Genomic DNA, 24,882 nt, shown 5'->3' with positions numbered 1-24,882 from the left:
AATTCAATTTTTTTTGAAATTTTTAATACCGTTCTTCTTTTGGGTTGGCTCTATTTGCCCCGCTTCCACACTGACTTCAGATGCAACCTATCGACGATTGTTTGTTTTTGTCTTCCCTTCAAAATATTCCGAAAATGATGCACACAAATGTCCTCACAATGGGATATCACACGGCCACTCGCCAACTTGCCGGGGAGGTAGTAGTCCTCTCTTATTAGTGAACAAGCTCCGCCATTCGCACTGACTAATGGGGGGAAAACACTGAAAAAATGCAAGGCTCAGTTCTCATAGGTACATTACACGAGGGTGTTGCGATGGGAAAGAGTGCCCATGGTATTCTTATGAGCAGCCTCTCTGTATGCTCGTATATCAAAATTTGTCTCATATCTCACGATAAATATTTGCTTGGAATTTAACCCTTATCTCAAGATACATTTTACTCGTATCTCATATTGCTAATATGTCGGGGCACTTGTATATCGAGGTATTGGATTGGATAACTTCATTCATCCCGTATTCAGGAAATTTCTTTGTCGCAGTAGCAAGAGGGTGAGGATGCACAAATAGGAAAGGCATTTTACACAAATAGATAGTTAATAGTAAGTTAATAAATAAATACATGAATAAATATATAAATAAGTAACTGATAGGTTCATAAATAATTACCCTTCCGATGTAATTTTCAATCACTGCAGGCAGACATCTTATTTAATTATTGACATTTAATTAAATAGATTGCATCATGGATAAGAACCTTAAGGGAAGATGCATCAAAGCAACAAGACTTCCTCCTTGTCTTCAAAGTATCCTCCCGAACAGTAATTCCCTTACGGCTTTTATGGCCATAAATCAAAAACAATTCCAAGGTTATTGATTAATTCAACATGCGTAAGCAAAAACAACATCTGTAACTAACATAAAAATCAAGGTATTTTAACAATAACAAAACAGGAAACTAAAACCAACCCTCATTTGGATTAAAAAAAATCACGCCTTAATTTGACCTAACAATCATATAACAATTACATAAAGAAGCCGAAATGCGTCACGAGGTATGCACACTATTCGAGTGTTATGGAAGTGGCAGATATCCCGAGTCCTTGCCGCCTCCCGATCAACAGTCCTCAGAGCCTGATATTGGGTGAGATGTCGGATAAACAATCCTTGGATAAGAACTAGATGACTGGTTACGACCCTGAGCACTTTTTGAACAATTGGAAGAATGATTTAACAAAGAAATGTGGGTGGGTGGGTGGATGGGGGGATGGGTAGGTAGGTAGGTAGGTATGTATACACACACACATATACACACATACACGCGTGCGTACGTGCGTGCGTACGTATGTACGTGTGTGTGTGTATGTGTACATTTGTTGTGGCGATTCTCAGAATGGATTTGAGGTGTTGGTCTTTTAACTTGGATCTGTGGCTGACTTTGTTGATGTTCATGATACTGGAGCAGTGATAATTTTACAATTGGCACACTGCGAGTCCCAGGGATTCGCTTGTCTGAAAACTGTGCGTCCCAGGAAACTTGTCACGAGTCCCAACATACTACGGATGCAAATAAAACATAAACAACGATATATAAACATTCAGATTTAATTCATTTATTATATGGTTTAGGGTTAGGGTTTATTTATCATTGTACTAGTCTTTCAGCTCGTAGATCCTCCTCTCTTTGCAGCCTTTCCACTTTTCCAGGGCCTTTTGATGGTTCACACTTTTAGCCAGCTGCACTACCATCAGTTTGTGCTGAGTTTCCACTTGCAGCCTGTTTCTTTTCTTTGTGAGGATTCTGTTCTGCACAGAAAAACCTCTCTCACAGCCAGCTGTATGCACAGCTGATGTAAGAGCCAGCTGAGCCAATCTTATCATGTTCGGCATCTCTTCACTGTGGTACTGGCTGATCAGTTTCCAGAGATTGCTCATCTTGTCTCTTGGGTACTTTTCAGCCTGACCTGTTGAATCTTTGCACTCAACATTTGCGATGTAATGCGTCGAAGGTTGCATCGTATCATCTATCACTTGGGCATACAGGACAAGGCGCTTTGTATTTGTAGAGTCTGTTGATTCATCAGCAAGTATCGTAACGACTGGTGAATTTTGCAACATCACTTCCTTCTCTTCTTCTATTACAGTTGAAATGCTATCCAACAATTCATGAGGCGTAAAGTAAGATTCGTAATTAATTTTGTGTTTTTTCAAAATATCCAAGTCTGCGACACCAAGCTCATGCATCAGGTTTATTATGCTGCTAAACTTGCTGAACGGTATATCTTCCATGGACATCCAATGTACAACTTTCAATCAAGCTGTAACTACTTTGTCTTTTGTTGCTGATGCCTTTTTTTCGATTTTTTTGTTGTTATTTCGCAATGTGGGAATTTCCAGTGCCAACTTGTGTCCGGGCAAAACTGTGTCTATCCAGGGTGCATTTTTGAAAATTTGTGCATTTAGCTGCCGCAATCAGTCCATTTACCTGCTTGTTATCCGTACAAACAGCACAGTACATGAAATTATTTTCCTCGTCATATCGTAACCACGCGAACAGCTGCAACCAAGTCTTTTGAAATGTGCGTATTTTTCCTTGCTTACCCCGTTTTGCTTCATGATCATCGATCGAATCTTCTGCAGTTCTTTTCTTACTAGTTGTATTTTTAACTGCGAAATAACTATCCAGACTGTTTTGCTTTTTCTGAAACATTTTTTATCTTTCTTACACTATTACGAAACTCTTGCTATTGCTTCCTCTCCTGCGTCTGCTAGTGTCTGCTAGTCTCGTTCACGCGAGAATTATTTCGCAAAGATTATGTGGAATAAATTGGTTTGCTATCGGATATATGTGTTTTTTTTTTTTTTTTTTTTGATAAAAATTTCTTTGCGTCCGAAAAATAGCACATTACTTGAAATTGTGCGTCTGGAAGAAAAGCTTTGCGTATCAGACGCAGGACGCAGAGGTAACGAGAACACTACTGAAGGTCTTTACACACGCGAAGGTCGAGCCGAACAACGCCAGCGTCTTCTGCGCCGCCCGCTGCAGCCATGGAAATGTTACTTTGTTGAGCGAAGCATAGAAGTCAATGAGTTTTTGAGATTTGAACTTCTCTTCTAAGACACGGTCGGACTACAGATCGATCAGTTCTAGCTGCAGCTCCTTTGGGGCAGTTTCGGGTGTTGTGACGGAGAACAAACAGGCCACGAATTGAAGTGACTTGTCAATTTTGCCGAAATCCGAGAACCGACGGCAGAATTTTCCGTGCAGTACAACCAGTAACTTACTGTACTTCTTTACTTTTGGTCCGGCCTATTTCAGTGTAGCTAGTGTAGGGAAAATTAGTGAATGCCTTGTTCAAATAAAGCCAGCTTGGATTTTCACGTTTGTGTACATGTCTAGCACAAACAGATACTTCCCCTGCAGTTTCGTGTTGAGCTCATTGAGGTATGAAAATACGTCCGTAGCAAACGCAAGATCACAAATCCAGCACTTGTTTCTCAGCTCAGGAAATTCATTAGCCTTCACTAGCCCCAGTTGCTCCAAAAATGTGCCAATCTCCTTACTGCAAGTTTCTTGGCATAATTGGCAATATGCAGATGATGGTGTTCAGTGAAAAAATATTTAGTTGTCCACTCTGTATTGAACACTAGACTTTCCTTATCTACTTTCAGTTTTTTTTAGGTCCGCTCATTTTTACCGAAGGGCTGTTGGAGCAAGAAGGGTCAAAGGGGAAATAGCAAAGTGGAGTAAAAAGCCCTACACGCTAACTCAAAGCCAATTCTACAGTGTCATCTAGTGGCCCAAAATAGAATTGCACAGAAAATACAATTAAAAATTAAGGTTTCTTGATGTAATAAAACCATGTTCGGCGGGTCAGAATAAAACGTTTAACGGGCCGCGTGAGGCCCCTGGGCAGTAGTTTGCCCATTCTTGGTCTAGCATACACGTCACAACAGCGCCTCCCGTTCTCTGTTGGGGTCTAATGGAGTAATTGCAGTTTAATATTATCAGATTTTTATCAAGTTTTTATTATTATTGATAACATTTTTCACGATAATTATCGTTATATCAACCAGCCGTTATCACAGTAAATTTTTTCACGCCTATTCAGCAGAGCTGCCAACCTCCGTAGACCTCATATCAGGAGTACCCTTTTCCCATTTCCGGGGTGAATGTAACTCATGCAATATCAATATACAATGCAAAAAAATAAGTGTAGGACAATTTAAATCAAACTGTAATAATGTTTTTTTCACATCAATTGAAATCTTGTGTTTTGCAAACTTTAAAAATGAAAGCATAATGAAAATAAGTTTATCTTTGTGTTTGGGTCTGTCTACGTGCATTTAACAGTCAGTAATTCCACCATGTTTCGCGCTGAAGTCCCACATGCATGTTTTTGCGGGGGGTTGCTGGAGACTAACCCAGCTAACTTCAAGCGAAAGGCAGACTACACCCTAAACTGGTCGCCAGTCAGCCTTAGGGCAGGCACTCAGCGGGACTAACAACCATACGCACTCACAATCATAACGCCACCAGCGAGAATCGAGGCCGCGCCCGCCCGCACCGAAGTCAGGCGAGTGAACCTCTACACCACGAGGTGACTATTTATCTACATTAATGAGCACCAAATGTTAACATGTTATGATTTCTTTGGAATTTCTTTCATTAGTCGCTACTGGTTCTTACCTGCTTGGATTTAACTTCCCCTTCTGCAGTGCCGGTTGACGGACATTTTGAAAAAAAAATATTCCAAGGCGATTGCCTTTCAATAATATTTCTATAGTGCAACAAACAAACGTCAAAATGGGTGATCACATGAACCATGCAACTTTGGGGATGCGTTTTTCTGACAAAGACTACGTTATTGACATTTTGCCAGCATTTCTTTTATTTTTGCTGTGGGAATGGTTACTGCTCCCTTCTCTGCCTTCTTGTTATATTGCTTATGGATTGCAGTTAGATTATATGCTCCTCCCGACTACTTTTCATTCCTACTGATAATTATCTCGGGAGGCATGGTGATATAAACAGAAGCAGCTGCTTTATCCACAGTTGGAACATTTCAACAACAAAAAAAGCACAAAACTTTATGACGACGAACGGCAGTCAAAAGTACAGAAGAGAATCTTACAAAAATGGATTGTGGTTGTTGTGAGATAGCCAATGAAAGCCTTGGAGAGTAGCGAGGTTATAAAGTGAGAATAAATGCATCTGTCACAATTTCAGAATAAAATAATGGAAATACAGTGTTCCCCGCTACTTCGCGGATTTTTTTTTGAAAAAAAAATAACACAAATATTACATTGAAACAACATATTTTATAGTTTTTTTTGTTATAACATGAATTTCACTCTCTCTACCCGTATTCTATATGGTGTACTGTATACAGGGGGGTAACATTTAAAAAAAATATATATATTATCTTTTTTTTTGGAATTAAATTCAAATTAAGCATTTTTGAAGGGGAATCCCTACTTCGCGGAAATTCACTTATCGCGGGTGGTCCCGGTCCCCATTAACCGCGATAAGCGCGGGAACACTGTACAGGAAATGCATATAATTTTGGGGGGATTTTGCAACTTCAGTCTTTTTCGTATCTCAAGGCACTCATTTGTTTTTGTACCAAGAGACATTCGTTAGTAGAGGTATGGCTGTATTTCCCAAGTAGAGGTACCACTTTAATTTTTTCCTCTTGTTCCTTCCTATATCAGAGTTCCATATTTTAACATCTGTTGGGTGCATCGGTTTAAAGGGCGCTGGGGTGGAATATCTGGGTTTTGCCCACACAACTGGGCGCTCTGGGTCAATGGGCACGACATATGGTAATGCTAGGATGAAACATGCTACCATGAAGGCAAGCATATGTTTTAAAAAGGGAACGGGAGCAAAACTGAGTTTGATTGTGTTTTGTTGACGTAATGTGTAATAGAAGTCAAACCATTCTAACATCTACATCTTATCCTCTGTATTCAATATAGTTTGGCCAAGTGGGTAGAGTTTGCCATCCATCACACTGGTTAGGTAATATTAATACTAGCTTTGGGGAAAGCTCAAACTACAGTGCACACCGACACTTGAAGCTCAGGAAAATCTATTCCAAATTGTCAAGTAACTCGTGCAACGCGGGCTGCCTGTCTTTCTTTGTACAACAATGTTTGCCATCCGACATCCATCGCTCCCAAGCTGTTCACATTTTGCTTCTTCCGGCTGCCATGTTCGAGCCATGGCTTGAGTTCATCTACCAAACTTTCACATCCGCATCATGTTGTCAGGGCTTTCCTCTACACAGTAATCCCTCGAAAATTGCGGTTAATATACACCAGACATGGTCGCGATAAACTAAAAATCTTGAAGTAGGATCACCCGTATTATTAGCACTATACTACTACATGTTTTCACGCCTACACAATTATCCAAGTACATGAGTAACAATGATCAGGAAGTTATTTAATAGATATTAGTTTTTGCATATGCAGACCATAATGTAATTTTATCTAAACCTCATCTCTTTCTGAAACACTTTATCCTCATTTGAGTCGTGGGGGGTCTGGGGATAGTATTTTGATGGTTTAAAAGCGCTACAAGCTCACGGAAGTCAACTGCCTCACCGTTCATCTGGGATGGTTTGAATGGATTAACCGTAATCCTTGGAGTATGTGGGTGGCCCAGTTTTATGGTCTTTTCACTTGACTACGAGAACATGAATGTCTGCTTTGTCGACCTCAGTAAGTAGTGTCGGCAAGAAATGAAATCAGTCAGTCGAGCGGTCAGGGTAATAGAGAATTTTGAATATAGTGCATACAGTATACACACCGTCCATTTTGGAGAATATTTTCTACTCTTAAATGTGCCTTATCGATGTTGTAAAAAAATAAATATTTTTTCTTCTTTTGAAAAAGTTTTAAATATGTTTAAGTTATTGTTTGTTTTACAAGAAGAAAATGTTTGCTGTCTTTTTATTGCAAAATATGTCCTTAAATAAATATTAAGTGACCTTTTTTTCCAAATAAAAATGCTCTCTCTCACAGTTGGTCGAAATGGATCAGGCAAAAGTAACTTTTTCTATGGTAAGTTGGCGCAGCATCACTCAATGATCCTAATACAGGTTAGACACTTAGATTATTTCCTTCTCACCAGCTATTCAGTTTGTGCTCAGTGATGAGTTCAGCCACCTCCGACCTGAGCAGCGCCTGGCCTTGCTCCATGTAAGTACATAGAAATGTAATCTAAACTGTAAATCTGATTAATTTGCGTTATTAGACCAACATCAATTTCCACTGCTTTTTTTGTAGGAGGGAACTGGTCCACGAGTCATTTCTGCATTTGTGGAGATTATATTTGACAACTCTGACAACCGCCTGCCGGTAAATCAAACACCAACTATTTCAGAAAATGTAGTCACACTCAAAAAATTTGAATTCGGGTTTAAGTAAAAGTTGTCTAATTTCAAGTAGTTTAACCAATAATTAGAAAATGAAAGATGAAACTAAGAAATTTTATTCAGGCAGAAGTACAGTGGGCCAAATACATATTTAGTCAACAACCAATTGTGCAAGTTATTCTACTTGAAAAGATTAGAGAGGCCTGTAATTGTCAAACGGGGTAAATCTCAACCATGAGAAACACAATGTGGTATTTTGGCTCATTCCCATATGCACATCTCTAGAGAAGTGATGTTTTGGGGCTATTGTAGAGCAACACGGACTTTCAACTCCCTCCACAGATTTTCTTTGGGGTTGAGATCTGGAAAACTGGCTAGGTCACTCCAGGACCTTAAAATGCTTCTTGCAAAGCCACTCATTTGTTGCCCTGGCTGTTTCTTATGCTGAAAGACCCAGCCACGTCTCATCATCAATGTTCTTGCTGTGCAATGAAATTGAAATTTCTCGAATGCTGGATGAATAAAGTTCCATCCAATCCAATGGAAGGACATTTTCACTCAAAATCTCTCGATACATGGCCCCATGCATTCTTTCCTTTACACAAATCAGTCGTCCTGGTCCCTTTGCAGAAAAACAGCCCCAAAGCATGATGTTTCCACCCCCATGCTTCACAGTCAGTATGATTTTCTTCGGATGCAATTCAGTATTCTTTCTCCTCCAAACACGAGAACCTGCAGCCCTAAAGCATGATGTTTCCACCCCATGCTTCACAGTGGGTATGGTGTTCTTCGGATGCAATTCAGTATTCATTCTCTCCCAAACACAAGAACCTGTGTTTCTACCAAAATGTTCTTTTTGGCTTCATCTGACCATAACACATTCTCTCAGTACTCTTTGTGAATCATCCAAATGCTCTCTAGCGAACTGTAGACGGGCCTGAAAGTGTACTGGCTTCAGCAGGGGGACACATCTGTCAGTGCGGGATTTGTGTCCCTGGCAGCACATTGTGTTACAGATAATCGGCTTTGTTACTGTGGTCCCAGCTCTCGGTAGGTCATTCACAAGATTCTCCTTGTGTGGTTCTGGGATTTTCTCTCTCCGTTCTTATATTTTTGACGCCACAGGCTGAGCTCTTACATGGAGCCCCGGATTGAGGGAGATTAACAGTGGCCTTGTATATCTCCTATTTTCTAATAATTTCTCTCACAGTTGATTTCTTTACACCACACATTTTACCTTTTGCAGATTCAGTCTTCCTAGCCTGGTGCAGGTCTACAATTTTGTCTCTGGTGTCTTTTGACAGCTTTTTGGTCTTGGCCATAGTGGAGTTTGAAGTGTGAGAGAGAGGACAGGTATCTTTTATACCGATAGTGTTAAAACAGATGCTATTAATATAGGAAACGAGTGGAGACTTCGTTAGATCTCGTTACAAGTTAAACCTCTTTGACAGCCAGAAATCTTGCTTTTTTACAAATGACCAAATACTTATTTTCCACTTTAATTTGGAAATAAATTCTTTAAAAATCAAACAATGTAATTTTCAGGGGTTTTTTTCCTCACATTCTTTCTCTTATGATTGAAGTTTTCCCTTGGTTACAATTACACGCCTCTCTATAATCAAGTAGGAGAACTTGCCCAACTGGTGGTTGACTAAATACTTATTTGCCACTGTGTATTGATTTTTATTATATTCATTAATTTAATGTCAAGTTTTAAGTAGAATTGCAGAAATACAACCTTTCAAGGATATTTGAATTTTCTGAGATCTCCTGTACAAGTGTAGCTCATGTTAGAAATTCAGCGAATACTTTTTTTTGGTATCCCTTCAGATTGACAAGGAGGAAGTATCCCTTCGTCGTGTCATTGGTGCAAAAAAGGACCAATATTTCTTGGACAAGAAGATGGTGACGTAAGTGTTTGCAACCATACAATCACAGTTAATGCAGGAGTCAAAATCACATGGTTCGTGGTGTTTGCTATTTGTGCAGTAAGAATGATGTAATGAACCTTCTGGAGAGTGCTGGCTTCTCTCGCTGTAACCCTTACTACATTGTTAAGCAGGGCAAGGTAAGAATGAAGTGACGATTTGAACAGTCTACCATTAAATTGTTTCCAAAGTCACGTTGAGTTCATGTCATTAGATTGCAATATTTATTGTTGGGCTTAAATGTTAATTTATTTAATGATGGATGCAGATAAACCAAATGGCCACAGCACCTGACTCTCAACGTTTGAAGCTGTTGAGGGAAGTGGCAGGAACAAGAGTATATGATGAACGCAAAGAAGAGAGTATTTCGCTCATGAAGGAAACCGGTGGGTTTGAAGCAATTATTTTATTGTATAATTATGCCTTTGTGGGGCAAGTGGACTATTTGTGGTAATTTAAAAAATAACACTAAGACCTTACACCCACACATGTTCACATCATATATCTGGCCATGTAGACCACAATATTTATGTTTGATAAGTACAAGTGTGTGTTACATTATGTGACCTAATATGAATTGTCCACATATCTGGAGACTAGCTTTTGATTATTTTCATTATTAGTTTAAATTATTCTTCATTACTCTGTTTTGTATTAAATCGACAGAAGAAGACGTTTTTTACCCTAATCTGGTCTCTCAGTACAGTAATACCTCGACATACTATTATTTATTTTTTTACGTTAATCTGCAGAATTAAGGGAAGCGCAATGAAGTGTAGTCTGAAGAAAATGCGTATGATGACGATCAATATTAAGCACGAAATAATCAAAAAACATGATTAGTGTATGATTGACTGAACTGGTTCGTCAATACGTATGGGGAAGCAGTAAATTCGCCCCATACGCTGCGGTGGAATACATGAACCTCTTTGCCTTGTTTATTGCACAAGAAACTTTTTTTAAGTGTGTGTGCACGGTAGATTTTAATCAAGCAAATCTCAAAACCATTTAGCTGAAATTTTACCAGCACGTCAGCGGCGGTCCCTCAATTTTATAGCGACAACTTCAGCTATGTCTGAATCAATCCAACTCTCTAAATATATTTCATGGCTCTAAAACCTCTATTGCAACTACAGCTGCGACACATAAAAAATCATCAATAATAACCTCATGCAATTGAAATATTATTTAGGAATATAGCCATATTTTACTCACCACAAATCTTTTTACCTGTACACAATATCCATCCTCCTTTCTTTCCTCCTCCTTTTCCATCGTCATCGAAGCTAATGCTGAAAGTCGAGCTTATCCTGTCGTATTTCTGGCAAACGCTTTTATTCGATTTAGTGCTGAAAATGTTCCTTCCTGGTGGTGACAGGCTTGCTTGCTTTGGAGTTGTCCGACCTTTCTTACTGATGTCCAGCTTTTTTTTTTCTTGAAAATGTCTTTGACAGTAAATGTGCTAAAAATCAATTTCTTCTCCTCCTTCAGCCATTGCAGGTTGACAAAACCGCTATTAAATCAACACAACAATATATTTGCTTGTGCAGCTCGCTCCAGATACAGTTTGGTAGCTTTGGCTAGTCCACGTTATCACTAGCCAATCATAGTTGGTGAAAGCGATGATGTATGCCTAAGCCTGCGAGAAGGCCTTGGTGTCACCAAATCGAATTTTGATTGGTTAAGGCAACAGTCTTATCGACCCTTGTTAAAGGTAGCAGAGCCTGCAGGACTGATTGTGAAGGCCTTGAGGCAGATTTCTGACCATGGCAACAAATAATGGCTGAAATGTGATTGGTTAAATGCTTCAATATGAAAACATCTGGAAGCAGTGCAACCAGGGGGAAAAGCAATGAAAGGAAACAGAAAATGTGGAATTATTTAATATTACTATTCATGGACAAACATTAACATCAGTCTGCGATTCAGATATTTCTTAGGCCAGCAAAGAAGGCTTTGAAGGTCATAACAAGTTTAGACTAACATCAAGTAGGCATACAAAGCCATACCACTCCCACACTTTCATTCATAGTTGGAAGTTGTTTAGATGTGTGTATGTTTGTGTGCTAACATTAGCTTCCTCCTTACTGTACTGTACTACTGCATGAATAGAACATGTTTTTACATGCTCTTTCATTTTAATACAGTCCTACCTCTACTTTTGAATGCTTCTCGGTACGAAATGTTCAAGTCACAAATCCCCTTGATGTGGAAAAGGCTGTCCCAACGTACGGAAACCAGATCCAAGTTATGAAATCCCCTAAAACGTAAATGCATTTCCTGTATCCATTATTTTACTTTTGGTCCTTCGGAGCTTTGGAGGTCAATATACCGGAGCGGGAACCCAGGCGCTACTGTTCGACATCTGGTAAGAGACTGTGCGCACGGCGTCTTCAAAACCCTTGGTGGGCTGGATTTTTCGACGGGGGCGCCTGGATTCTCGACGGTTGAAGACTTATCCTGCTGGAGGGAGACATCTGGTGCGATCTTGGTTAAGTCCACATTAATGTCTGCATGTTGTGACGGAGTTTCCAAATGTGTTAAAGGGGCATTGAATCTGAAGGTCCATTCTGGGTAATGTGACTCGCGTCCTCGGTGACGCCAATAAAATCCCTGTATTTATACTAGTCAATGGCAGGTACATTTTTGGGGAAGTTTGTTGGAAAGTGTCCTGGATCTCAAGGGTAGGCACGAATATATTGGCAACGTTGTATGGTGTTTGTGTGGTTTCTGCATTACGATTCAATTGGGGTTTTTTTTTTGTGATGCTGGGGCTTGTATAACAACAATTAGAATGGTTATTTTCAAGTGCTGGAGGTGCTTTGTTAAAATAACCTATATGTACTGTCAATTTACTTGAATGTAATGACTTATTGCAGCTTGGCCTTGATCCCGTCCGCTAGCGGGAAGATGGTGTTTAAAAGACGAAAGAATATATACAAAATGGTCATTAAATGTTGAGCAGGGAATGTCACCTGTGTTTTTTATAATGCTCTAGACTTGCCAAATAATGTGTCGACTGCGGGAGAAGCGCTCTGGTGCAGCGGCTGCTGATTAGATGGGAGTGAAACATGTGGGCCGCGGGGTAGATGATTTGACTGTGTTAGGCTTTCGGGTGCGCGTGGACCGTGTAAACGACTAAAATTGTGTGGATCCCTTCCGTGAAGACATTGCAATAATAATAATTGCCCTTGGGGATGCTGAAGAGAACTTGAGGGCAGAAAATGGGTTTTTGCAATGTGGTTGTGCTTGCAGCATATTCTGAATATGGGGTCTTGGAAAGATATTGTGATGTAATTGGATATCGGAAGAGGGGTTAATTTGACTGTTTAATGTTTGTCACTTGCTTTCATTTTGAGTTTCTCACATCTTTCATACAAAAGTGGGACTCTTTGATCATTATTAAAGGGTTTAGTTGGTAGTTTTTTGAGGATCATGGAACAAATTACTGAATTTTTATATAAAGAAGAACTGCTCTACACCCATTAAGTTTGTAAGTAGAGGTGCAACTGTAAATTATTTTCTTTCAGTTTTGTCTTTGTCTCCCATCTTTTATACTGACGTATTTACGTTTTGGGGAATGTTTGCCTCCGTTTGATGTTTTGCAACTTGGTCTGTTTTTCGTATCAAAGCAAGGTTTTCTCGACTGAATATTTAATATCAAGTAGCATTCGTAAATAGAGGACCCCTCTATCTTGAAACAAATCTCTGATTTGACTTTACAAGCTCTAAAAGCAAAGCATCGAGCATATTTTGCTTTGTCATGAGTAAAGAAGGATATTTCTGATGGAGACTAAATTACTGTTTTATGTGCTTTTTTGTGATAGTAGACACCATATAATGATAAATATAGTCGTTATCAAATATACATTTGACTTGATGTTCTCTTTAAAATTGGGTATTAAATTATATTATTTTCATTGTGTAATTAATTTAATGTGTAAAGTCATATAACAATTATGGCATGTTTTTCAGAGGGGAAGCGGGAGAAAATCAATGAGCTGTTGAAATACATTGAGGAACGTCTGCATACACTGGAGGATGAGAAAGAGGAGCTGGCTCAATATCAGAAATGGGACAAAATGAGAAGAGCCCTTGAGTATACTATCTACAACCAGGAGCTCAATGAAACCCGTGCCAAATTGGATGAGGTAATGCAACCAAAGATCATGAAAGACGGTTTTGTGTAAAAATATTTGTTACCATACTCTGTAAGTAACGACAGGTGTGGTTGCTGGTATAGTTGTTTTAATTCAGTGTTTCTCATATATTTTGTTTTAAAATGACGTCAGAATTTATTTGGCTTCCTACTCTCCGCTGCCAGGCTTTTTGTGGCATAGCAAACATACCGGTCTTTCCTTATCTCTGACCGAAATACTGTGATCCTTCACCACTTGGCGGCTTCAACATTTGCAGCTTCAGTACATTGCATATTTTTTATTTTAAGTATAAAAAATAAAACTCGCAAGCGGAGGATGTGAATAAACATTTCTCCACTTCTTCGTTGATGAATTGGCAATATTTCACCATGGAAGAAGAATGACCGGGAAGGACGACATCTTGCCATTTCCTGGTTCTTTCGAATTATGTTCCGAATCGGGAAAATTACCTGATAGATTTATCAATACTTATACTTGAATATAATTATAAAACACTGCAGGCAGACATCTGATTCAATTATTGACATTTAATTAAATTAGCCTCTCTTATGAGCAAACTTATAAGTGAGAATACATCCCGACCTCGTCAACGTCCCGGATTATTCTCTCGTGCAGTCATTTCTCGTATAGCTTTAAGGCCATAAATCAAAACAATTACAAGGTTATTGATTCATCCAACTGCGTAAACAAAAACATCTGCAAAATTCATAACATATTAGGTATTCAATAATAAGAATTTAAAAAACAAGCCTTTATTCGACAAAACAATTCCATAAAGAAGCCGAAAGATCGTCACGATTTACGACATATGCGAGTAATCCCAAAGGTCGTTTGGATAGCAATCAGGCTGCATAAACAGTTTCTTAGGCATCCTTCCAGATTTGCTTTCCCATATATGTCATATATCTATATATGTGTGTATATGTGTATATATGTGTGTATATGTGTATGTATATATATATATATATATATATACATACATACATACTTACATACATACATACATACAGACATACTTACATACTTACATATATACATACATACATACTTACATACATACATACATACATACATACATACATACATACATACATACATACATACATACATACATACATACATACATACATACATACATACATACATACATACATACATACATACATACATACATACATACATACATACATACATACATACATACATACATACATACATACATACATACATACATACATACATACATACATACATACTTACATACATACATACATACATACATACATACATACATACATACATACATACATACATACATACATACATACATACATACATACATACATACATACATACATACATACATACATACATACATACATACATACATACATACATACATACATACATACATACATACATACATACATACATACATACATACATACATACATACATACATACATACATACATACATACATACATACATACATACATACATACATACATACATACATGCATACATGCATACATGCATACATGCATACATGCATACATGCATACATGCATACATGCATACATGCATACATGCATACATGCATACATGCATACATGCATACATGCATACATGCATACATGCATACATGCATACATGCATACATGCATACATGCATACATGCATACATGCATACATGCATACATGCATACATGCATACATGCATACATGCATACATGCATACATGCATACATGCATACATGCATACATGCATACATGCATACATGCATACATGCATACATGCATACATGCATACATGCATACATACATACATACATGCATACATGCATACTTACATACATGCATACATGCATACTTACATACATACATACATACATACATACATACATACATACATACATACATACATACATACATACTTACATACTTACATACTTACATACTTACATACATACATACATACATACATACATACATACATACATACATACATACATACATACATACATACCTACCTACCTACCTACCTACCTACCTACATATACTCTTACATACATACATACATACATACATACATACATACATACATACATACATACATACATACATACATACATACATACATACATACATACATACATACATACATACATACATACATACATACATACATACATACATACATACATACATACATACATACATACATACATACATACATACATACATACATACATACATACATACATACATACATACATACATACATACATACATACATACATACATACATACATACATACATACATACATACATATACTCTTACATACATACATACATACATACATACATACATACATATACTCTTACATACATACATACATACATACATATACTCTTACATACATACATACATACATACATATACTCTTACATACATACATACATACATACATATACTCTTACATACATACATACATACATACATACATACATACATACATACATACATACATATACTCTTACATACATACATACATACATACATACATACATACATACATACATATACTCTTACATACATACATACATACATACAAACATACATACATATACTCTTACATACATACATACATACATACATACATACATACATACATATACTCTTACATACATACATACATACATACATACATACATACATACATACATACATACATACATACATACATACATACATACATACATACATATACTCTTACATACATACATACATACATACATACATACATACATACATACATACATACATACATACATACATACATACATACATACATACATACATACATACATACATACATACATACATACATACATACATACATACATACATACATACATACATACATACATACATACATACATACATATACTCTTACATACATACATACATACATACATACATACATACATACATACATACATACATACATACATACAAACATACATACATATACTCTTACATACATACATACATACATACATACATACATATACTCTTACATACATACATACATACATACATACATACATACATACATACATACATACATACATACATACATACATACATACATACATACATACATACATACATACATACATATACTCTTATACATACATACATACATACATACATACATACATACATACATACATACATACATATACTCTTATACATACATACATACATACATACATACATACATACATACATACATACATACATACATACATACATACATACATACATACATACATACATACATACATACATACATACATACATACATACATACATACATACATACATACATACATACATACATACATACATACATACATACATACATACATACATACATACATACATACATACATACATACATACATACATACATACATACATACATACATACATACATACATACATACATACATACATACATACATACATACATACATACATACATACATACATACATACATACATACATACATACATACATACATACATACATACATACATACATACATACATACATACATACATACATACATACATACATACATACATACATACATACATACATACATACATACATACATACATACATACATACATACATACATACATACATACATACATACATACATACATACATACATACATACATACATACATACATACATACATACATACATACATACATACATACATACATACATACATACATACATACATACATACATACATACATACATACATACATACATACATACATACATACATACATACATACATACATACATACATACATACATACATACATACATACATACATACATACATACATACATACATACATACATACATACATACATACATACATACATACATACATACATACATACATACATACATACATACATACATACATACATACATACATACATACATACATACATACATACATACACTCTTACATACATACACTCTTACATACATACACTCTTACATACATACATACATACATACATACATACATACATACATACATACATACATACACTCTTACATACATACACTCTTACATACATACACTCTTACATACATACATACATACATACATATACTCTTACATACATACATACATACATACATATACTCTTACATACATACATACATACATACATACATACATACGTACGTACGTACGTACGTACGTACGTACGTACGTACGTACGTACGTACGTACATACATACATACATACATACATACATACATACATACATACATACATACATACATACATACATACATACATACATACATACATACATACATACATACATACATATACTCTTACATACATACATACATACATATACTCTTACATACATACATACATACATATACTCTTACATACATACATACATACATATACTCTTACATACATACATACATACATATACTCTTACATACATACATACATACATATACTCTTACATACATATACTCTTACATACATATACTCTTACATACATATACTCTTACATACATACATACATACATACATACATATACTCTTACATACATACATACATATACTCTTACATACATACATACATATACTCTTACATACATACATACATACATATACTCTTACATACATACATACATACATACATACATACATACATACATACATACATACGTACGTACGTACGTACGTACGTACGTACGTACGTACGTACATACATACATACATACATACATACATACATACATACATATACTCTTACATACATACATACATACATACATACATACATATACTCTTACATACATACATACATACATATACTCTTACATACATACATACATATACTCTTACATACATACATACATACATACATATACTCTTATCTACATATACTCTTACCTACATATACTCTTACCTACATATACTCTTACCTACATATACTCTTACCTACATATACTCTTACCTACATATACTCTTACCTACATATACTCTTACCTACATATACTCTTACCTACATATACTCTTACCTACATATACTCTTACATACATATACTCTTACATACATATACTCTTACATACACATCTGTCGTTGTTTTGTACATAATTCACATGGTAGGAAGCAAGTTAATGTTAATGGGTTCAGCCATGCGGTTAAGAGGAAGACACGGGAAGTGAACGCTCTTCTCTGGAAATACTCGTGTGTTGTGGCAATCAGTATGCTGCAAATAAATAAATAAAAATATATCGTATGCACTAAGACACCCTGACTCTGAAGAATAAAAACATGAACTAGAGTTATGTAGGGTTTGCCCCGTAGATATGGTTGTGATGATGCCGTGACATTAGGACGTCAACAGATTGCATGGCGCCACAAAGGAGACTCCACCATGAGATTGATGGCAACATGTTCGGATCCATTAAATTTGGCAATCGTCTTGACAGTGTCAAGACAACAACAGCAGCAATAGCTTTTTTTGGATGTTGAGTCGACGTTGAAAATGCTTCCTAAGCGTCATGGCATTCAATGAACCCAGGAAAAAACGAGATGACAATGACCGAGGAAAAGGGATGTCGCTAGACCAAAGAGCGTAGTATGCCATTGGAGCATAAAGGAATTTACTATGCGTTTTATCAAGAAAGAAGCGAACACTCGGGAAAACGGCCACAATATCCTCCAACGACACTTAAGTGAGTGGTAATAACTGTGAATAAAATAAAAAAAACTAACATTATTAGAGCGTGAGAATGATATTGAGAGCATGCTGACCTACGCTTTGTCAGTATAGCACTCAAGCTGTACAGAAGTAAACAAGAAAAATACTGCAGAGGGTGTTAAACACACCCCAAAAGATCATCACCCAGCGTCGAGAATGGGCAAAGAGCATTTTTAAAGACAAGGCACATACAGGCTTTCACCTCTTGCACCTGCTGCCTTCTGGCACGTGCAAACGGACCATAAAACAAACAGACTCAAGAACAGTTTCTTCCCATCAGCTTCCATCATACTGAATTCGAGTTCTGTACTTAAAAAGACGTAATGTAGACTAATTACTTGTCTTTTATTAGCACTAAAGTTCCATAGGCTGCTAACCACTTAAGTCACTTTTTGTAACTGACTACTTATTTATGTGACCACTTATTCATGTTTTGACTACTCATTTATTTATTTGTGCCCTTCATGTCAAAGCTTGCTCTCTCAACACAGAGCTGAGGCTTGAGCACCAGGGGAACAAAAGTGTTCGTTGACCCTGATTGGTCGACACTCTTAGTAGTAGGTGTATTACATCTGTCTCTTATGTGGACTTCACACATTTTTCATTTGTTTTCAGTTGTCCTCCAAGAGAGAAACTTGTGGAGATAAATCTCGGCAGCTACGTGACGCTCAGCAAGATGCCAGAGACAAAGTTGAGGTAAAAATAAAGCAACAACAAAAAAACCTGAAGTACATTTACCCCAAAAATATGAAATATACACTATAACACCCACCATTAGTCGAAACAAGAAAAATGAATTCAAAAGGAGAACAAATCATTTCATTTTTTTTGGCGCCTTCTGTAGTAGAAGAGTAATAAGGGTGATATTCCAAAAACTTATGGTTACCAAGGTCGACGTAATTTTGAACATGTCTGTAAATTAATTTTTAAATTAAATTAGAAAATGTAGGTATTTTGCTAATATTGATTATGCATGTTGTTAGGCTAGGCCAGGGGTGGGCAAACTTTTGGGCCCGGGGGCCACATTGACTTAAGAAAATTGACAGATGGGCCGGGTCAGCACAAGATACGATACATATAAAAAAGTGCATCCGTTAACAGTACATATGAAACATAAACAGGAAAAAAAGATTAAGTATTAACATACTCATCACTCATGATTAAAGTAAAAAGTATAAAGTACTAAGTCAAGTAAAAAGGAATGTATTAAGAAATATTAAAATGTAATTTTAAAAAGGATAGAGGGGCTGTGAAACATGAAAAATAAATAAGAGTGGACAGAGCTACTGCCAATGGCTTCCGCGGGACGGCGCCATCTTGGGGGAAAAAAAACATTATTTGGACAACGTCGGCGGGCCGGATTAAAAAGCCTAACGGGCCGGATGTGGCCCGCGGGCCATAGTTTGCCCATGTCTGGGCTAGGCTCATTCTTTAAGAAGGAGCAACCAGTGTGCTTAGGCATGAAATCCCATTGACAATCAGAAAATCAAACAAACAAAAGCACGTTGCCATCAACCGGTACTGTCCAATATATTAAGACTGCTTTACCTGCATACTCACTCACATGCTCTTCATATAAAAAATACTAGTGGTGCACTCTAAGTAAGCTGTTTTTCTAGATTTTGACATGTCACTGCTCCACCTCCATCCAGCTCACCTTGTCCTTCTTCGGGTTTAACTTATTCGGCACCCCTGTGGTCGGGTTGTACAGCAATTTTGTATGAAAAATGTATGTATACATCAAGCAAAAATCAGAAAAAAATTTATTAAGCCATGAAAATGACGGCACAACACCGAATTATACAAGTCTACCTTCTGCTCTCTCGCTATCTCTCTCTTGTCACTCACAGCAAGAACAGCTTTTAAATCAACATCCGACCCCAATTGTTTATTATATTTATACAAATAATATAATAATATACCCACCCCAAAAATAAAACCCGCAACTTCCAGTCATGTTATGCACACTGAGGAAAAACTCAACAAACAACTCACTGACAAAGGAGTTGGGGCACAAGAATCAGGAACCCCCAGAGAGACAAGTTGGCTCATATCTTGGCTCTAGTAGTTCCCTTCAAAAAGAGTGCTTTCAGCCAAAGCTATGTCCATGCCAGACATACCTGGAACCCAATATCAATTAACATATGTCAAGACACGTCTCTGAATCTCTTCGCCAATCATCTAAAGCGTGACTGTTAGACGAACAAAATTGCGATCATGATGCTATCTAAGATTGTAAGAAAATCATATTGTTTGATTTTTAAAGATTTTATTTGCAGATCATGGTGGAAAATAAGTATTTGGTCAATACCAAAAGTTAATCTCAATACTTTGTCATGTGCCCTTGATTGGCAATAACAGAGGCCAAATGCTTTCTGTGACTCTTCACAAACGTTTCACACACTGTTGCCGGTATTTAAACCCATTCCTCCATGCAGATCTCCTGTGAGGTTGTAGAGCGGGGATTAACTGAACTTGTAAATTTAACTGAGCCTGCACCGTTTGCTCAATGAGCTAAACTTACACCACTAGCTATGTTAGCCTTTTCTATTCATCCGTTAGCTGAGCTTACTCGCCCCTTTGCCGGACTTACCACTCCAAGGTGAGCCAGCAATAGGTGAGTCACAGAGCGATTTATACGGAACTACCATATTTTCTTGCATATACCCCGTATTTGTAACTAAAAAAATGTTGACTGAATGTAAATCCACCGATGGCACGATTGCAGATACCGGGTTACAATATCTTCAGAAGAGACTGTTCGGGAAATTGTGGCAGAGGGGTGATGTTCTATGTTAGGGAACACCTTAAATGTAAGCAACGTACACGACCATGAATGCATCAGCCTTCTAATATCGCCGTCTCCACAGATGTCATTAACTCTGATTGGCATATATAGACCTCCGCCCCCCCTTAATGGGGCTTGGACGTTTGGTCGCCGGGCGTTTGCTCCCCGATCTTTTGGTCGCCGGACGTTTGGTCACCAGGTCTTTTGGTCGCCGGGTTCGCTCCCTCTTATGGGAGAGAGGAAGCGAGGCAGAGTTTACTGTTGAAAGCGAGCCACCAGGTAATCTCGCTCTCAAAATTATCATGAGAGAAAGAGTGAGTTTGTGATTGCATTGACAAAGAGAATTATTATCAAAATATCGCTCGCTCCCGGCACATCCATTGGTTGCTCGCTTTCAACAGTAAACTCTCTGTCTCGCTCCCTCTTTCTCCCTCTTATAAGAGGGAGCGAACCCGGCGACCAAAAGACCGCAACCAAAAGACCGCAACCAAAAGACCGCAACCAAAAGACCGCAACCAAAAGACCGCAACCAAAAGACCGTAACCAAAAGACCGTAACCAAAAGACCGCAACCAAAAGACCGCGACAAAACCCGGCCTTTAATACATTCTGAGCGGCCAACTACCCAGAGTTTACCAGAAAAAAACACAAAATCTGGGACCCTTGGACAGCCTCCTCAAAGTCCGGAAATCCAAAGATTGTCCAAATTGTCACACTGGAAAACTAACAATTTCCAATTTAAATGCATCAAAATTCACACCATTACCACGTGTCCCACCATCTTTATTTAACTGTGCTGTAAACTGGAAGAATTAATAACTCGATGTTGTTCACGCCAGTGAAACGTGTTCGTTCTCACATTCACTATCCCCTCAAATTCCTCGTCTTCATTGCCCGAATTGAAAAGCTGGGCGAATGCAGCATCCAAGGTTTCGTCTCATCAAAGTTGTCATTCATCGAATCCATGTCGCTTTAGTTGTCTGGCAACTGAATGACAATTCCTGTTTTCCTGTAAGCTCGAACTACAGTTGACGCTATAGTAATACCTCGATATACGAGTGCCCCCACATACGAGCAATTTGAGATACGAGTAGAATTTCGGGTAAATATTTATGTTGAGATACGAGACAAATTTTGTTATACGAATGTACAGCGGACGCAAGAGGCGGCTCATAAAAACATCATGGGCACTGTCTCCCCGCAACTCCCTCATGTAATGTCTGTACGAGCACTAGGCGGAGCAATTTATTTCAAAACCATTAGAAAATTAGATGTAGAAATTTACTTTTGTATGGATGCTGGCTAATGCCACTAGGAAAAAGGAACACAATCTTAAAATTCTCACCCACTACGAAATATGTTTTATACCCAAGAAAAATATTTTGTAGCTGTCATAATAAATTTGATAAACAATAAATTATGAAAGTTTGGCACAATATAAATCACAAATAATTCCTCATTTCACCCCTACTCTACCCCAACTCCTATCACTAATTTTTAATTTTCTGCCCTCGTATAGGAGACAGAACGAGTTGTCCGCGAGTTGAAATCAAAAATATCTGCCATGAAGGAGGAGCGGGAGCAATTGTCGGCAGAGCGCCAGGAGCAGATTAAGCAGAGGACTAAACTAGAGCTAAAGGCAAAGGACCTGCAGGATGAGCTGGCGGGCAACAGTGAACAGAGGGTATGGAAGCCTCTGATTTTTCCCTCATAGAATGATTGGAACAGATACTTCTTTGTCACAAAAAAACATTGATGAAGTTTTGTTCTTTTATAACTTTATTATGGGTTAACAGAAAAAGTGATCAAATCTGCTGGGTCAAAATTATACATACAGCAACATGGATTAGCAATTTTGGTGACTAAGAAAGTTGTGTCAGTGAAATGAGCTTCATAACATGGCCTCTTAAATTCTTGTGAGTGATTGAGTGACTACAGATGTTGACTTCTCTGAGGCCATTTAAATAGGGCTCATTGGATGCAAGCACTCACAAATGCTACATTGGGAAAGTCAATGGAGCACAGCGTGGATCTGAAAAAGCGAATCCTTGACTTGAACAAGTCAGGAAAGTCACTTGGAGCCATTTCTAAGCAGCTGCAGGTCCCATGATCAGGAAGAAAACGCAAGCTATTACCTTCTGATGAGACAAAATTGGTCAGGAGGGTAAAGATTCAACCGTGAATCACCAAAAAGCAGATCTGCCTAGAATTAGAAGCTGCTGGAAGACAGGTGTCAGTGACCACAGTCAGGCGTGTTTTGCATCTTCATGGGCTGAGAGGCTGTCGTGCAAGAAGGAAGCCCTTGCTCCAAAAGCGGCACTTTAAGGCTTGACTGAAGTTTGCTGCTGATCACATGGACAAAGATAAGACCTTCTAGAGGAAAGTTCTGTGGTCAGACGAAACAAAAATCGAGCTATTTGGCCACAATGCCCAGCAATATGTTTGCAGAAAAGTTGTGGCCTTTAACACCAAGTACACCTTACCATCAAGCATGGTGGTGGTAGTATTATGCTGTGGGCCAGACCACAACTGTAGGATCATTAACACTCACTATTCTCCTGATTGGGAGCATTGGCAGTTCTTTGCAGGCCTTTCTATCTACCAAGGGAGCTAATGTAAATGGCTGTTTACATCCCACTGGATGCTAACATTAGCATGGCACTTAGCCTCCTGCTAGCGACTGTAAACAAACAGCAGCCTCACCAACTTGGAGCCTTATCGTCGCCATTGCCTTCAACAAAGTATGTTCAAAGACTGTTCTGCCTAGGTTGCTTTTCATTGA

The 24,882-nt window shown here is 37.6% G+C and overlaps 1 protein-coding gene across 2 annotated transcripts in view; it reads left to right on the top strand.

Annotated features, from left to right (window-relative positions):
* The window catches only part of smc3 (structural maintenance of chromosomes 3), a 69,169-nt gene that overhangs the window by 2,103 nt on the left and 42,184 nt on the right, over positions 1–24,882 (top strand). For both annotated transcript variants that reach the window (XM_077718316.1, XM_077718317.1), the window contains 9 exons: positions 7,030–7,068; positions 7,139–7,206; positions 7,294–7,365; positions 9,213–9,292; positions 9,372–9,450; positions 9,579–9,696; positions 13,286–13,461; positions 19,929–20,009; positions 23,620–23,784. In XM_077718316.1, the coding sequence (XP_077574442.1) occupies positions 7,030–7,068; positions 7,139–7,206; positions 7,294–7,365; positions 9,213–9,292; positions 9,372–9,450; positions 9,579–9,696; positions 13,286–13,461; positions 19,929–20,009; positions 23,620–23,784 (878 nt within the window). The remainder of the gene's footprint in view (positions 1–7,029; positions 7,069–7,138; positions 7,207–7,293; positions 7,366–9,212; positions 9,293–9,371; positions 9,451–9,578; positions 9,697–13,285; positions 13,462–19,928; positions 20,010–23,619; positions 23,785–24,882) is intronic.

The sequence above is a fragment of the Stigmatopora nigra genome, chromosome 6, assembly GCF_051989575.1.
Source record: "Stigmatopora nigra isolate UIUO_SnigA chromosome 6, RoL_Snig_1.1, whole genome shotgun sequence".
In the NCBI taxonomy this organism is placed as follows: Eukaryota; Metazoa; Chordata; class Actinopteri; order Syngnathiformes; family Syngnathidae; genus Stigmatopora; species Stigmatopora nigra.
The sequence above is the reverse complement of the archived record's forward strand: the minus strand, read 5'-3'. Positions and strand labels throughout refer to the sequence as shown.